This window comes from Falco naumanni, chromosome 4 (assembly GCF_017639655.2).
Source record: "Falco naumanni isolate bFalNau1 chromosome 4, bFalNau1.pat, whole genome shotgun sequence".
In the NCBI taxonomy this organism is placed as follows: Eukaryota; Metazoa; Chordata; class Aves; order Falconiformes; family Falconidae; genus Falco; species Falco naumanni.
Genome location: NC_054057.1, coordinates 65,549,139 through 65,566,209, shown reverse-complemented (window position 1 = coordinate 65,566,209; position 17,071 = coordinate 65,549,139). Strand labels below are relative to the sequence as shown.

Below are 17,071 nucleotides of genomic sequence, written 5' to 3'. Positions count from 1 at the left end.
CTTTCTGCGTTACCCGCTCCCTGATCTGTGTTCAGCTCTTGGAGGTGCACAGACACGCATCTGGGAGCAAATGTGTGGTCCTTCATTTGACGTGTTCAGCGGGGAGATGTCCTGCCTGCCCCTTCTGTTTTCTGTGCCTTTGTGTTACATTTTCTGTAATGCTCGAAGACATGCTATTGATTCAAAGCTTCCAGACCCTTGTACAGCTCGGGGATCTCACCGATTAACCACGGTGGCCAGATGCCGATGTGGCACATCACAGCGGTGTTCTTACACCACTAATTTTGATCAAGAGCTTTTCGACCTGGTTTTGTCTTGTGTTATCAAATACCTGTTTCTGCTGCCTTACATGCTTGGCAGGTTTCTGCTGCATTTTTTAAAGCTGTGTTACACTTTGCGTGGACGAGTTTGGGAAACTCCCGTAGCCACAGCTCTGTGGCATTCAGAGCTGGCCATCCTAATAGTCCCTCCTGGCATCTGGTCTGTGCATGCAGGAACGAGCAGAAGCCTTTAGAGGAACAGTTCTTTTTCCTGTGAAACCTTTCTCATGTTAATAATAACCGAGCATTAAATACAGACGTATTCTTCTTTTTTGAAAACACGACATCTTTTTGTCTTTCACGCCATTAGCTTAGCACAGCTCGCACTCACACCCCCTTGCTGGACGAGCTGCTTCCGTGCATTTCAGTGTCACGTTTTTTTACTGAAAAACGTGATATTTGGCTGCCTGCCCACTCACTGCTCAGTCCTGTTCGGCTTTCAGATGCTTCCTTCGGGCCATAAACATTAGAGGGAGCTAAAGACCGCTGCGTGCGCCCAGCTGGACGGTTGGACACTTCTGGTTTCTGGCAGGGGTGGCCCGAGCCTTGTCCCCAGGCAGGTGGGCGCTGGCAGCTCAGTCCCTCAGCTCCAGAGTGCTACATCCAGCCCAGCCCACGCTCTGGGGATGGATGGAGGTGGTGGAGGCTGAAGCCTCTCAGCTGTAGCATTCCCCGCTCCCAAACTCCAGCAGATCCATGGCTGGGCAGCCTCAAGAACCGAGAATTGGTGTGCCTGCCAGGGAGGACATGTGCTTCTCCATCACGCGGGGAGGGGGTTTGGTGCCCCTCAGAGTGCTACAGCACCGGTGACTCCTCTCCAGCCAGTCTCCCCAGCACCACCACCCTTCTCCGGGCCTTACCACGCCGGCGTGGCTCACTAGACAGATCCTATTTATTCGGCACGTGGTGAACTAAACAAGGATGATGTGTATTGTGGCAGTAGCCAGAGGCTCAGGTCAGCACCAATGTGAAGAAACACAGCTATGGAAACAAGGAGGAATAATACAGATAGCATAGAAATCTGCATGGGACAGTCACCTCAGCGCCATGGGATGGGGCAAGGTGTTTGCTGCAGCCTCCCTGGCCTGACACAGCAGTGATGTATCAGACAAAAGAGATACAGTTAAGGAATAGTGCCATCTGGGATAATTTAACATCCCAAAATAAATCTGAGAACAAATGCTCCTAAAAATGGCGTGGCGCCATTATTGCTGGATCTGATAGCCAACAGAATTCTTCAGAAATTAGGCACTCAGCAAAAGGCAGCACTATTTTAGGTGGAGTCATCACAAAATGATAAAAAGCCTAACCACAGCGATAACTCTGGGTGGGGGAATCGCTGTGATTCCGTTGGTGTGAGGTGAGGGCAGACCAAATATAGATCTGGAAGTAAAGGGTCTCGGTTGCACAAGGGCAAGCTGCAAGCAGCTGGAATGAGATCGGTGGGACCGGAGTGCTCAGGGTTTGATGGCAGAGGACACCTGGCCTATCTTTACCTCACAGGGGCAAAAAAATACATTTGGAATGTGTATTCCAACAAAAAGCTAGGAATGCAGAGACAGCGCTTACCTAGCTGAGAAGCTCATCTCAAGGGAGTTATGTTAAGATGCATCAAAGCTCCGAGGAGGACTGCGTGGCAAAGACAGAGACATCTTGGGGGGGGTTAGCCAGAGGAGGGCTGAAGTGGGACTTGCTGAACCCTGTACTTTAGCAACAAGCCTTTATTTAAACCTTCAGCCAGGTGAAAAGATGCATCAAGAGGCCCCTGACCCACTCCAGCCGCGGGGAGCAGCGCAGTCTCCGAGGGGCATCACTGGAAATGCTCTCCTGGGCTTTGGGAAAACCTGATGCCACTCCATTCCCACTGACCGACCGCAGCTTCAGAGGCCTGCCCAATTCCACCTGGAGCTGAAATCCTGTGGGAAAGCTGAACCTGCACCCCATGGCTCTCCAGAAGTCACACTTCACCATTTGAGCCCACAAACACAAGACTGACCAAGGCCTTTTCTAGCTGGTGGAGGAGATGGCCGTGCCGTGCCGTGCTTGTGCCACCGAGGCTCATCCTGGTTTAGAGAGACCGGCCTTGGGCATTCAGGGACCGCAGCTGACTGCGCGCAGCGCAGGGTCTGCCAGGGTGTATGTTGCTTCCTGAGGTGGCTGCAGAGGGAGAACGTGCACACCTACACACCAACCGCTAAATGACACCAAAATGGCACATTCTACAGAAAAAAAACAAAACAAAAAAAAAAAAAACAAACCCCCAAGTTGGTTTGTTTTGGCTGCCTGGACAGAAGTGGTGATTCACTGCAAAAAGCACAGGAGTTTTTTCCTTTTCTGCCCCATCATATAAAACATTTTAAAAACACAAAAAGGAAAACAAAACCTTTTTTTGACCCAAAGCAGCTCTTTACCCCTTCTTCACCCTTTTTTGATTCAAAACAGCCCTTCACACCTTCTTCACCGCATGTCCAGTGTGGTTTTGGGGCTCACTGACAATTTAGGAGCCTAGCCTGGGGCTGAGGGAATGCACGGTCCTCACTTCAGGGTTTTTTTGAGCAGATAGTGAATCAGAACATTGGCTAATCATCTGGATGGTCTCCTGCCGCCAGCATAGCCAGGCTTAGACCCGAAATGCTGAAGACATTTCATCCACCCGCTTGCCTGCCCTCCTCGGTGCCCCGTGCTGAAGCCAGGTGCAACCCTACCAGCCACCCAAGTGCCGTGGCCACTCTCATCTGATCACAACCCGATGGCTCAATTAAATCCCAAGAACAGGAGAACTGACACAAGCCACCTTGTCACCCGAAACCCACTATGTCATCCAGGCGGCTCTGCACTAGCCCCTTTGCTTTCGTGATGCCACCAGGGTGGCATCACCACTGCTCCTCGGCGGGGCTTTTCTCCAATGCAAATCAACGCAGACTTATTTATAGCACTCTTATCCCAGTGAGAGCGCCTATTTTGGGCTGATGCTCAAGCAGCAGAGCAGCACAGGTTATTTTAACCTAGCGTTGGTTTATTTTCAGAGCTGCCCTTCTCCGCACGTGCTCAGCGATGGTTTCCAACCACCAGGCGCTTTCAGGGGGTGGTGAAGCCAGGGGCGGGGGGAAAGAGGAACACGCAAAGAAATTTTATAGAGATTAAAAGCTAAACCAGTCTCTGCAGCAAAGCTCCCTTTGACACACTGCTTGCCTGGGATCCACGGGGCATCTTGGAAGGGAGATCTTTCTGCAGGACAGGCCACGAGCAAAGGGCAGGAGAGAAAGGGTTTCTGGGGCAGATGGCTGAGGGCCAAGCCCTGTTGTTGTGAGACAACACACAAGAGGGGAAGGAGAGCAGGATACACAAGAAAAGGAGAGCTGGATGCTCCTAAAGATGTCCAGGGTTTCAATGTGGCAACCCCAGGCACAGGAGGGAGCAATAGCTTTGTTCAGCAGAGGTGAGACACAGTTCTGTCCTCTGCATCCAGGGGACCCCAGCTCTGGTCCCCCCAACAGGCCATCCCAGAGCCGCCCTGGCTGGGTCCAGATGCTGAAGGAAGCAGCTGCACCATTTGTCAAGCACCATTTATCAAGCAAGACTTCTCAGCTCAGAGCTGCACTCGCCAGCACGCAGAGCCAGGGCAGCAGCTACCACTCTGCAGCTGATCTTGCGGCCCCATCCCCAAAACTGGGGGTGCCACATATGGGGGTCTGCCAGGACAGCAGCATGGGGCAAGGCAGCCCCACCAGCCGTGGCAATGGCATCCAGAGGCCTCCCAGTTCCACCCCCCAGCATGGCAGCAGGACCAGAAAACCTACTCACCAGGCCAGAAAATACCTTAAAAATTAAAATACAATAAAAATAAAATAATTCAACAAGGTCTTCCCTGCTTACGGAAGAAAGCACAGCAGGGCTCCTGTAGCCCTTCTCCCACATCCTGCTTTCCAGCCTCCAGTCCCTACTGCCTCCCACAGCCCCAGCATCCCACCACACACCTTCCTCTGGCCTCAGTTTCCCCCTCCACAACCTGGCTGATAAAGGTGGGGAGGGGGGAAATGGGCCAGGGGCACCTGCAAGAGAGCACAGCACTGCACCGTGCCCCTCTGCGATCCCATGGATCACACCACCCTGCTGGGAAGAGTGAGTCAGGGCCTGAGCTGCTGCCAGCCCATGTTCCCAACATCCCAACACGCCACCTTGCAGTGCCAGCCCTGCCCTCCCAGCTCCCCTAGGACCAGCAGCAGGCTGGGAGGGAGCCGGTGGAAATTGTGAGGGACAGCAGCGGGCAGACCCCTCAGATGGGGCACTGGGGAGGGCTTCACTGCCCCCACAGCAGCCACCCACCGCCCCGTGCTGCCCAGCCTGCCCGTAGCCACATGCCGACCACGTAGGTCTCAATGCATTTTTATTAAATTCTTACAAAACAGAATACAAAATTCTGGCATCAACAATTGTTATAAAGGAAAACTTCAATTCAGCTGTATCAGTTCACCTGGTACATACAGTAAAGTGCTTGTTTTTGTGGGGATTTTTTCTATTTTTTTTTTTTTTTTTTTTAAGTTTTCATTTTTATTTTCCAGCCAGCCCCCAAGTGGAGACTGCTGTTGTACAAACCAACAGTGCGTTAACATGACTCTTGTCGAACCAGCTTTGGCAGTCTTCATCAATTGTAAAGTGGAGAAAGTTTCTCCTGTTTTGATAAAAAAAAAGTTAGCTTCACAGTAAACATTTCTAACCAGTTCTAAGTCGAGTTAGTTGGCTGAAGGAAGGGTGGGGGGGAAGGAGAGGAAGCCAAAACGCCTAAAATTTCCAGCTTAAAAAAAAACCAACAAACAAAACCCACAACTTTTTGAAGTTGGTTTCCAAGACAGATGCTCTATGGGGGAGGGGAAAGGCTTTGAAAGAAGAGGAAGAAGAAGGGTGTTGGCGAGAGGGGAGAGCTGGTGCTGGACCACGGGGAGCATCCGTCTGGAAACCACCCTGGGAGAGGCACTGGCAGTGGGGAGGGGGATGTCTGGCCCCGGCACCAGCATCTCCCCAGCTGGCCCAGTGTGGTGCCAAGCCCTGCCCTGCCGAGGCACCCATAGGTGCCCAACGCTGCCACCAGCCAGGGCTGGAGGCATTTTGGAGTCAATCCCCCGGCTCTAGAGGCATTTGAAGATTCTCTACCAACACACCGACCCTGCCACGCACGCCACACACCGGAGCTGCTCGGAGCTCGCCGCCCCGGCAGCACGGGTCCCCCCACCAGCGCCATGCCAGGAGAGCTGGGTCCACGGTCAAACCGATCCCCCAAGCTAAAACACCAAGCCAAGCCTGGGCCAAGCAACCAGCAAAGAGCTGGAGTGCTCCCCGGCACTCCCATCCCCTCGATGCAAAGACCCACAGCACCTGCCGGCATCCCCAGCCGAGGATGCCCACGCGTCCGCAAAGCGCCCACCGGGACGGGTCCCCGCACCGCGCTGCTCACCCACGCCTTCAGCAGAGTGTGTGTGTACGTTTATATAAAAGAGATATCTTATGCATGGGAAGAGGAGGAAACAGTTTGCCAGCAAAAGCACAGGGGGGCAAAAAATATTTCCGAGACATCCCCCTGCCATCCCCTTCCCAGGATTTTTTGTTATTTTTTCTTTTAAAAAGGCTGCGGCGTGCAGCAGTAACAACAGCTTTCACAATACCAGCTCAAGGCATCGCGTACTGTACATCATTCAAGTATTTCTTAATATAAGACAACAAGGAATTATCTACAACTGATAAAAACAAAATAAGCTATAAAAAGTAACAATGTACAATCAAGATGGATTTTTTTTCCTTTAAAGGAGGCCTCTCCGGGGTGTCCCAGAGCCTGCGTGGGGGGGGATGTCTCCCCTCACCACTAGCCCACTCCTCCCCACCCCACACGCTGGGACCAGGGGCACCCGGGGGAGAGGGCAGATCGCAAGTGCGAGGCAGTTTTGGGGGGCTGGGGGGCAGGCTTGCCCTCCCTGACCCAATGCTGCTTGGCAGAAGGGCTGGGAAAGGTGAGAAAAGATGGTCCCTGCCCCAAACTCCATCAACACCCGAGATCATCATCTCCCAAGATAACTCACACAAACCTCCCTGAAACAAAAAACAACATATATTGCATAGTATTGCTGTCAGCAGTCTTAAAATAAAAAGGAAATTTTTTCCCACCCCACCCCCCCACCCCCGGGGACAGTGACTGTTTTCAGCTGAAGACCTGGGGAAGTCTCCCCGGCTCAAAGCCAGCTCCCGAAGCCTTCACCCGCGCACGCGACGACGCACCAAGGCTGCTTTTTGCCAACTGTAAAGCTCGAAGCATGGAGTCGGAAGGGAAAGGAGATGGCTAACGGAGGGGGGGCACCCTCCTGCCCAGTGGGAGCTGGGATGGCAGCGGGTGCAGCAGGTTGGCACAACCCACGGCCACGCAGGTTTGCTGCTCTGGTTGGCACAGGGGTGCGCGGAGGAGCTGGAGGCCAGCCCGGCTCCGAGCACCGGCACCACTCGCTCGCCTGGACGGATCCAGCCCTGCGCGGCAGAGAACAGCCAAGGGCCTCACCCCCACTCAGCATCCCAAATCCTTTCCCCACGCGCGTTCCCAACGCAAGCTGAGGAATGGGCAACACCATGCATGCAGACACGTGAACACGGATGAACATGGATGCACATGCACACACACACAAACACACATGCCCAGCTCTCCCCCAACGCCCGACAGACCCTGCACAACGCAGGCGCTGCTGCCCCGACCCCACACCCCCTGCCCCCACATCCCAAGCCCTCCCCAGGCTGCTCCCCCGCACTGCCACTCTTGGGTGCTACCACCAGCCTGGCCGCTCCCCCACCAGCATCCTTGGGGCACTCGGCACCCCCCCGTGCCCCCAAGACCCTCCTGCCACCACAGGCTCGGGGCCAGCCCAAAGCCACACCAGGTCACACCACCCCGCAGCGGGTCCCAACGCTATTGAAGGGGGGGTTTCCATAGAGCACTCTGCTATTCCTAGAGGGGAATTTTTTGGCTGCTCCGGCTGCCCTGGAGACCTCATTCCCCCCCCCCCCCCCCCCACTTGCACCTCCACGAGGGCACAGCCACCAGCAGGCAGTCCTTCTGAAAAAAAGAGGGGTGCAACACCCACCCCGGCACAACAGCATGGCCCAAACGCCTGCGCACCCCCCAGCTCTGACCTTACCCCTGGGGAGCTGCCGGCCAGAGCGCAGAAGGGAAGGAAGACATTTCTCCGTGCCCTGTAGAGAAGCACAGCTAGCAGTTTAAAACTAACAGTAATTAAAAAAAAATAAAATAATTTTTTAAAAAAAAAAAGAAAAAGGGGGTGAATAGCTTATTCTGGAAGTGGGCTGCCGAGGAGAGAGGGTGGTTCGGTGGGATGGGGCACTGCTCCCTCGCTGACACCATCTCTCCCCGGCCTGAGCAGTTCCCTGCACATCACCCACCGTGTTTCCCCCCGGAGCGCAGCCGGGGACACCCCCAAGCACGGGACGGAGGGGCTCCCCGCACCCGGGAGGTGCCTCCTAGACTCCCAGGAGGGGGGTTTTATGGGATCTAACCCGACATCAGAGAAAAACCTGCAGCTCCGAGGGGAGGGACGAGGTTAAAACGCAACTCCCGTTGTTGAAAACGCGACCGAGGGTCTTTTGTTCACAGTATGAAATGAGCTGAAATCGTCAAAGCAGCCGCAGATACAAAGAGTCCTTTGGTGTCAGGGAGCGGGGGGGGGGCAGATGTCAGAGAAGAAACCAAGTCAGGAAACAAAAGTCCATGTGTCTGTCAGATGTCCTTGAGTGTGCCCTGGGTGAAGCAACCTCACGCTTGATTTAATACCTTAAGAAATAAAAATAAAAAATAAAAAATCTTAAAACAAACCCTCCCACCCCCAGACCTACAAGATCAGCAAAACCTTGGAAGCCAGCCACAGGGACGAGTCCTGATCTTGTCACTAGCCAGAAACGGTGGGGTTTTGGGGTGGGGAGGAAAGAAAGAAAGAAAGGAGGAGGGGGGTGGACACAGAGGGTACAGCAGGTCCAAGGGACACAGCTCAGGCTTGGTCAGCCACCAGGACCAGTGGGGCCACCAGGTGCTGCCCGGCGGCCACCGCCTTGGCCAGGCTGCTCTTCTGCCGCCGCTTGGCCAGCTTGGACTCGGAGGGGGGGGAGAGCTGCATGGCCCGTGAGGTAGCTTTGATGATGATGGGTCGTGCTTCCTCCTCCGCCTCCTCCTCCTCGTCTTTGTCGCGCCGTGTCAGCTGGCGGTTGACAGCGATGGCCTCAGCAGCAAAGGAGGTGAGCTCTTTGGCACTGCTGTTCCTGCGGGGGAGGCAGGGGCTCAGGGTGGGAGCGTGGGGGGGCTGGAGGGAGGGTTGGGGTGAAACATCAGGGTGTCCCTCTCTGCACGCACGCCACACCACACCAAATGCACAGCTCCAACCCGCATCACATGCTGCATCCGCTGCCCAGGCAGAGCCCGCGGCAGACCCCCAAAAAGCAGCAAGAGCGGACAGCAGCCCCACTGGGGGGAGCAGCCGGGATCGGGGGGGCTGGAATGTGTCCCCCCACCCCAGGGCCACCCACACTCACCTCTGCAGGATGATTGGAGTCGGCAGGGTGTTATCCGGGGCACACTGCAATGAAACGCAGCCTGTCAGAGCCGGGCACCCCCCAGCAGTGTGTCCCCCACCCCCGGTTTTCGGGAGGGGGGAGGGGGGCGGCGGCAGCACTCACCCCCTGCACCCAGGGGTGCTCCAGGACCTGGGCTGCGCTGAGCCGCTTCTTGGCATCTCTCACCAGCAGCTTGGAAATGAGGTCTTTGGCTCCAAAGGAGATGTGTGCCCAGTCCTTGTCGGGGAACTCGTACTTCCCCTCCTGGATGCTCTCGAAGAGCATGTTCTAGGGGGGGCAAGGGGGAGAAACAGAAGGGGCTGAGACAGGAGCGGTGCCACCAAACCGGTGACAGGTTTCGGTGATGCCAGCGTCCCCCACGTACCTGGCAGGTGTGGCACGCCTCGCCACGGTCCCAGCCGCAGTCGGAGCCACAGTGGCCCACGAAGGGGGGGTACCCGCTCAGCATGATGTACAAGATGACACCCAGGCTCCACAGGTCGCAGCGCTTGTCGTAGATGGACGCCTCCTCGTTGAAGGCTTCCACCACCTCCGGGGCCATGTACTCGGCAGAGCCGCACTGTGGGGAGAGGAGGGGGTGAACCCCAGCACGGGAGCCCCCAAGGATGGGGCAGAGATGGGATACAGCTACAGGGTGCACTCTCTGGAATGAGGGTGCAGGCACGGCTGCTTGCCGCAGGGCAGATCCCCCCCAGCGGGCTTCCCACCACTCCTACCACGAAGGAGATGCCACAGCCCTTTTGGGGGTCACCCAACAGGGGGGTGGTGGAGAAACAAAAAAAAAAAAACCAAACACAAACACAAAGGGGTGCAACCCCTTCCCGGGAAGCTGGGCCCACACCCCACAGCACCATCACCCAACCGGCTCAGCAGGGCAGAATCCATCCCGCCACCTGGGAGCAGCCACAAGACACGGGGCAGGCAGCGATGAGCCTGCTCCCTGCCTGCTCCCTGCCGGCGCAGGCAGGGGATCGGTGCCGGAGGAGTTAACACTGATGCAAGGAGAGGCAGAGCCAGAGCCCGTTCCTGCTCCAGGGACTCTGGGGCTTTCCAGCACACATGACCCGCAGCCCACACGGGCCTCGTGACCAGCGGAGAAAAAAGCTGCAGCCAGCAGATAATCACCCCTTAACGAGAGGCCTCCTAACGAGAGGCCTCCGAGCCTCAGCAGCTGATGCCACCACAGGGGGGGGAAAAAAAAAAAAAAAACCAAAAAACAAAAAACAAACCACAAAACAGCCACACACCAAAACACAAACCCCCAACCCCAATCACCAGCACCCTGCAGTGGGGCTGGGGGGGAGGCACCCCTCTGCCCCTGCTGCTGAGAACAGGGAGACTCAGGACACCTCAGAAATCCTGGTTCTGTCCAACGTGGAGGAACGAGGGGGACATGGAGTGTTCTGGCCCCCATCTCTGCTGTTGTGCACCCTGCATCGGCTGGGCTTTGCCCTCCCTGGCACGTCAGCACCCCAAAAACAGCGGGGTGCAGGGCAACACCCTGCACAGGGGGGGGCCTGCTGCTGGCGATAAGGGGAGCGGGGCTTTTGGGGGGGGGGGGGGGGGGGGGGATGGGGCAGGCTCAGCATCTCCCCTGGAGGGTGCGACAGCTCTGTGGAACGCAGGGGTCACCCCAGGGCTTTTGGGGCGCCCAGCCAGCAGGGTGTGCATCACAGAGAAGTAGCAGCGGGGGGGCGGGGGTAGCCCCCTCTCACCCACAGCAGGGGGAATCACGGTGGCTCCCCCCAGCCTTTCGCCTGACCCACTTCTCCCCGCCAGCACCAACCTCGGTGCAGCCGCCCCCACCGGGGCTGGCTGTTGCTAAGGCTCGCGGCAGCCCGGGCTCCGTGCCAGAACCTCCCCCCCCTCCACCGCCCGCCCCCCCCCAACCCCCCGGCATTATGTAACCGCATCTCGGAGCGGGGACCACAAGCAGCATCACCAACCGGAGCAATGTGCTTGTGGGGGGGGGGGGGGGGGGGGGTGCTCACACACAGCCCCTTCCCCAAAGCTTGCAGGGCAGCTGGGGGCTCTGACAGCTCCCCCCCTACCAGGGACACGCCCCCCCCCCCCCCGACTCTTGCACACTTACCGGGGTGAGCAGCTCCGGGGTGGAGATGGGGGAGCAATCGCCGTTGAGTTTGATGCCACTTCCCAGGTCAAAGTCACAGATCTTCACTGGGGAGACCTGGGGGGGGTGGGGGTGGAGGGGGAAGAAGAGGACTGGTTGGGGACCCCCCCAGCAGCCCCCAGGGGACCACAGCCTGGCTTTCATGCCACAGCCACCCATTTATACCCCGTCGTGCCAGGCTTCACGCTGCCCATCTGCTGCTGCAGCAGCAGCGGCTTTGCCACCCCCCCCAGGGACCCCCCCGCCCTGGGCAGCCCCCCACTCACCTGGTCCGGGCTCTCACACAGAATATTTTCTGGTTTTAAATCTCTGTGTGCGATTCCTGGGAGGGAGAGAAGAGATGATGAGGGCAAAAAAAAACCCTGCCCACCCTGCTGTGCAAGGCCACCAGGGTGCAAGGTCTGGGGGTGGCACAGGACCCCTCCCCTCCCCACCCCAAATCACCACCTGCCTTGTGGCAAAGGGCAAAAATTGCTGCTGGCCCCGAATCCCGGCCGAACCAGAGGAACAGGCTCTGCACCACCAAATGCCTCGTGATGCAGCTGGGCCTGATCCTGCGCGCCCAGGGCGGGCCAAGGGCGCAGGGAGGCAGCACCCCCGGGGCAGGGGGGGGCCACAGGGCACCCCAGCTCACCTTTGTTGTGCAAGAAGTGCAGGGCGCTGGCAATATCCCGCACCACCACGCTGGCCTCCAGCTCGTTGAAGTGGCGTCTCCGGTGGATGTGGGTCAGGATGGAGCCTGCGGCCGGGTGAGAGCAGAGGGGGGGCTCAGGGGGGACTCCTGCCGCCCTGGCTCCCCCCACCCGGGCACTGCACTCACCTCCTCTCATCTTCTCAAACACCAGGTAAAACCTCTCCTCCTCCTCGAAGAACTCGATCAGCTCCAGGACATTCCTGCGGAGACAGCGGCATCAGCCAAGCATCCCCCAAAACCTCCCGGGCTGCCCCCTCCCCGCAGCCCCCCGCACCCCCAGCCAGCGCTGGTTCCCAGAGGGGGATGCAGGCCGGGAAAATTGGGTTTCCAATGATTGAAACCACACGGCCAGGGCCCCCCAGCCGCATTCCAGGGGGGGAGAGGGACTTTTGGCGCCCGGCTCCACTCCCTAATTGCTCGCAGACCCTCCTGGCTCACTCGCCCCCCTCCAGAAACAGCCCCGCTCAGCAGCTTTCTGCGGGGGGATGGCAAACGCCGCGGCAGCGGCTTGGCTCGCCCTTCAGCATCACTCCAACTTGGCCGCTGAGGCCCCCCTGTCACGGCAAAGTGCTCAGCATCACCTCAAGGATGCTCCCACACCCCCTCGAGGATGCTCCCACACCAGCCAGGGAGGACGGCGAGGCCAGGGCTCAGCCCATGGGTGTCCCGAGCATCAGCCTGGTCTCAGCCCAGTGCCTGCGGTGGGGGATGGGATGGTGGCTGCGCCCCGCAATACCTGTGTCCCTGGCACTGATAGAGCATCTCCACCTCACGGAAGACCCTACTGCGAATGTGACCCAGGCGCTTCTCTATGATCTGGAACACAAAGCCAAGGGGGCTCAGGGAGAGGGACTGCTGCAGGGGAGGGGTCAGGGGCTCGCAACCCCCCTCACCCCCACCCAGCACCTCCACCCAACCAGCTCTGGGGGCGCCCCCAGGGCTGGGCGGAGGGCAGGCAGGGGTGCCCGAAAGGGTTAAGGCAGCAGAACAGGCTGTTCCCAGCGGCGGTGCCAAGCCGCCCCGGTGCCGCAGCCAAGGCAGGTCCATGTGACACCGCCGAGCCCCGGTGCAGCCATCCGGGTGGCAGAGACAGGCCCTTCACCCCACCAGGCACCGGCACCGAAGCGTGCCATGGGGTGGTCAGGGGGTCCCCACCCACAGCCTCATCAGGGAGAGCTGGGTGGTCCCGCTGGCCCCAGCCCCGGGGGCACACAGAGCACCCAGCTGCCTCAGTTTCCCCACCAGGCAGCCAAAGGCCTCCCCGGGGCGATGGGGGACACCACATTCCCCTTGCATGTGGCTGTGTTTTGACACAGGACCCAGCTCAGCCCCCTCGCACCACCGCCAGGGGCCACCAGACCACCATCCCCGACCCCAAAAGCAGCTGGCTCACCCCAAACCCCCCCCACCCCCCGGCACCCACATGCACGCAGGGGCATGGAGACCTCCCAGGGCGAGCAGGAGCTGGCCACCCTGCCAGCACCGCATGCCCCTGCTTGCCCTAAGTCCCCAGACGCGTTGCAAGCGTTAATTTAATCTCCCGTCTGCCCTAATTTACAGGGAGGGGAGCGTGGCTAAGGGGGTTGACCAAGGTCCTGGAGCCGGGCGGTGGCAAAGGACGACGGGCGGTGGCAAAGGACGACGTGCCACCTGCAGGGCCCAGCTCTGCCGCGCTCCTGCCCCTCTCATCCCCTCCAGCCCGTAAAGCCAGTGCCCCAGGCCAGCACCAGGTGGTTGCGGCAGCTGGGAGAGCTCAGGATGAGGAGGGTGGCAGGGGAAACTGAGGCAGGGGGTGGGAGGGAGCCGGGTCCACAGCCCCACGCAGCGGCGCGTTACCTTCACGGCGTACTCCTTGTTGGTGATGAGGTTAACGCACGACTGGACTCTGGCATGGGCCCCTTCTCCCAGCACCTCCTCCTGCAGCTGGTAAACATCTGGCAGGGGAGAGGCTGCCTGAGCTGCCACCCCACCACAGCACGGGACACCGCTGCTGTCCCCCGGTCTGGGGACGCCAGGAGGACCCCTGCCCCGGGTGGGACCCCAGGGCCCCCAGCTCACCTTCGAACCTGCCCGAGAAGCTGTCGGTGGCTCTGCAGCGCTTCTTCTTCTTGTTCCTTTTCTTGGCGTCAGGGATATCGATGGGTTGGCTTGAAGGCATGTCTGCGGCGGAGCAACGCCACCAGCATGAGTCCCCCCATCCCCCGTCCGCGCCCGCAGCACTGCCCTCCTGGCGCAGCCCCCCAGGGCCTTCAAGGAAGGCAGAGGGCCAGCACTGCGGGGTCTGAGGGAGGGGAAGCCCCCTGGGAGGGCACCCCAGCTCACCGGGACGGGGCGGGCACTCAAAGTTGAAGACTGGTTCCAGGTGGTTGGACTGGTCGAACTCCAGGTCGAAGGGGTTTTGTCCCTGTGGGGGCCAAGAACAGGAGTGAGACGCAACTGCCCGATCAGCTGCCACCGGCTGCCAGCGCCGAGCCTGGTATGGACACGGTGCCCAGCGCTCTCCCAGCCTCGGCACACATCCTGCCTGCCCGCCCGGCCGGCGTGGGACACTGGCCCAGGGTGCTGCTGCCGGAGGGACATGGCAGAGCCCGAGGAGGAGGAGGAGGAAGGGTTGGACCACATCTCCTGATGAGGATGGTGCTGTGGGGTCATGCCCCCACAGCAGCAGCCCCAGGCCAGCGCACTGGGAATGCTGAGGGGCACTGGGGCCACCCACACCGATCCTGCCCCAAATCCCCCCACAGAGCCAAACCACAGCGAGGGTCCCGAGGAAAGGCACAGGGCAGGGTGGGCTCCCGAGCCACCACGCCGCGTCCTCCCAGCTGCCCACAAGGTCATGGTGGGCCAGAGCCCACTCAGACCCGCTGCGGTGAACCTGGTGAGACACCTGTGCCCTGGCAGGATCAGGCCCCCACCCCAAACCCTCCATGCACCCCAGATCGGTGAAGGATCGCTGCCTTCCCCCCTGGCTCTGGTACCAGCACCTAAAGGGGCCACAGGGACCCTCTGCCCCCCCGAGCCGCCCCCCCAGGGGCAGGGCAGCGCTGGGGGGGTGAGAGGGCCCCGTCCTCCCCAGGGTTACGAAATCTGGGTGGAGGTGGCAGCTCCGGCAGCGTTCCCATTCCCATTCCCGTTCCCAAACCCGCCCCGGTGCCCCGGTGCCCGGGCCGGCTGCCAGCCCCAGCGCAGGAACGCCGAGCCCAGCCACCGCCGCCAGGAACAGCCGGTGAGTGCTGGGGTGGGTCTGGGGGGGGCGGGGAGGTCCCTACCGTGGTGCATGGCGGGGGTCACGCCAGGAGCACCCCCCCACCGAGCACCAGGCCAAACCTTTGGGGCCAAAATGCTCCTGCCAAGGGTTTTACCGTTTCCCCCTCTCCCCCCTGCCAACAAAATCTGATTTTACCAAGGACCCCCCCAGCACAGCCCAACGTCAGGGCAGCCGCCCCCCTGGGATGAGCACCCCCGGCCAAGTCCCTGCACGGTGGGCAGGATGAGGCCTCCCGGGGGGGGAGGCACACGGGGGGCACAGGGCCCTGCCAGCTGCCGCAGCACCGACACACAAAAGGTTTGGGGGATGGGAGGCGTGGGGCGGACGCTGCACACCGGCTCCATCAGCACATCCGAGGTGTCTCCCCCCCGCCCCGTCCTGGTCCCCAGGCACACGGGGGGGAGGATGGGGGGGCGGGGGGGAGCCAAACCCCAGCCAAAAGCTTTAAAAGCAGGATGAGGTGTCAGCTAAAATAAGCCGGGCAGGTTGGGGTGAGCTCCCGGCATCCCTCGGAGCGCCGGAGCCAAACTAAACAAAGATCCCACCGAGATACACGGCGGGACAGGAGCGAGTGCCCAGGGGAGCAGCACCCGGCAGGATGCGACCCCGCACACCCCGAGCCTGACAGCGGCCGGGATGGGTGCAGCCTGACGGGGCCCCGGGCAGGATCGGGCCCCCGCACAAGATGTTTGCACAACAGGTCCCGCACCGGGCAGGGCCTGGGCACCCCCTGAACGTTGGGGCGGAGGCAGCTGGGGGGGGGGGCGGCACACGACAGCGCACACACACACACCCCCCGCCCCACGGGGGACCCCGGTTGGGAGCGCAGCAGAGCGAGAGCTGCCTCGCTGCAGCATCCCAGCGCCCAGCCGGGGCGGGGAGGGGGCTGCAGCCTCGACTCCCGGGCCGGGGGCACCGGGAGACCCTGCCATCTCGGTTTGGGTTGCAGCATCCCGGCAGTTCCCTCCTTCGGGGAGAGGGTGGGGGCGGCAGGAGGCAGCTCAGCCCCCCCCCCCCCCCTCCCCCCGGCAGGGGATGCGGCACAGAGCGCTGCAGAGCGCAGGATGCGGCCGCCGCGGGCCCGCACCGGCCCAGCCCGCACCCAGCCCCCCCGGAGCCCCCCCGGGCGGGCAGGCGAGCAGCTCCCTACCTTGAAAGAGCGGTGGAAACCCGGGATCTCTGATTTCTTCTGCACCATCTTGCTGGGGGGGGGGGGGGGGGGCGGCGGGGGGCGGCGTTGCTGGGAGAAACGAAGGCGGGGGGGGGGGGGGCGGAAAAAAAAAAAAAAACGGGGAGGGGGCGCGGGAGGGAGGCGGAGGGACGGGCAGAGCCGGAGGGGAGCCCGGGGGGTGGGCGAGACCTGTGGGGAAAGGAGGGGGAGGGGGGTCAGCCGGCTGCGGCCCCGCCCGGAGCCCCCGGCCCCCCCCCGCCCGGCGGCGCTCACCGGCGCGGCCCCGCAGAGCCCCGCTGCTGGTGGCACCGCAGCCCGCACCGCCGCCCGCTCCGCTCCGCCCCGCTCCGCCGCTCCGCTCCGCACCGCTCCGCGCCGCCGGGAGGGGACGCGCCGCCGCCGCCCCCGGACGCTTTATAGCCCCGGCCCCGGCCCGCCCCGGCCCGCCCCGGCCCGCCCCCGGCCCCCCCCGCGCTGCGCCCCGGCCCGGGGCACCCCCCCCGCCCCCCCCCCCCCCCCCGGGGGCACTAACACCCCCATCGGGGACACCAGCACCCCCCCGGCACCCACTGGGGACACTAACACCCCCGCGGGGACGCCAGCACCCCCCCGGCACCCACTGGGGACACCAGCACCCCCATCGGGGACACCAGCACCCCCCTGGCATCCACATAGGACCCCTGCACCCCCCCCAGGGACACCAGCACCCCCCCCGGGGACCCCTGCACACACCCTCGGGGACACCAGCACCCCCCCGGCACCCACCGTGGACACTAGCACCCCCCCTTGGGGACACCAACAACCCCCCCGGCACCCCCTGGGGACACCAGCAGCCCCCCCCCCCCCGGGGACCCCTGCACCCCCCCCGGTA

At 61.2% G+C, this 17,071-nt stretch overlaps 1 protein-coding gene across 1 annotated transcript; it reads right to left on the bottom strand.

The window, feature by feature from the left end:
* Nucleotides 1-4,690: 4,690 nt before the first annotated feature.
* On the bottom strand, nt 4,691-16,305 carry MKNK2 (MAPK interacting serine/threonine kinase 2). Its single transcript, XM_040589041.1, has 13 exons — nt 16,180-16,305; nt 14,084-14,165; nt 13,820-13,921; nt 13,598-13,695; nt 12,498-12,577; nt 11,888-11,961; nt 11,702-11,806; nt 11,334-11,389; nt 11,029-11,124; nt 9,301-9,495; nt 9,039-9,203; nt 8,895-8,938; nt 4,691-8,624 (listed from the first exon to the last, which is right to left on the bottom strand). Exons 1-13 carry the CDS (start codon nt 16,225-16,227, stop codon nt 8,357-8,359), a joined length of 1,413 nt encoding a protein of 470 aa, XP_040444975.1. The 5' UTR covers nt 16,228-16,305; the 3' UTR covers nt 4,691-8,356.
* Between the last annotated feature and the right edge of the window lie 766 nt (nt 16,306-17,071).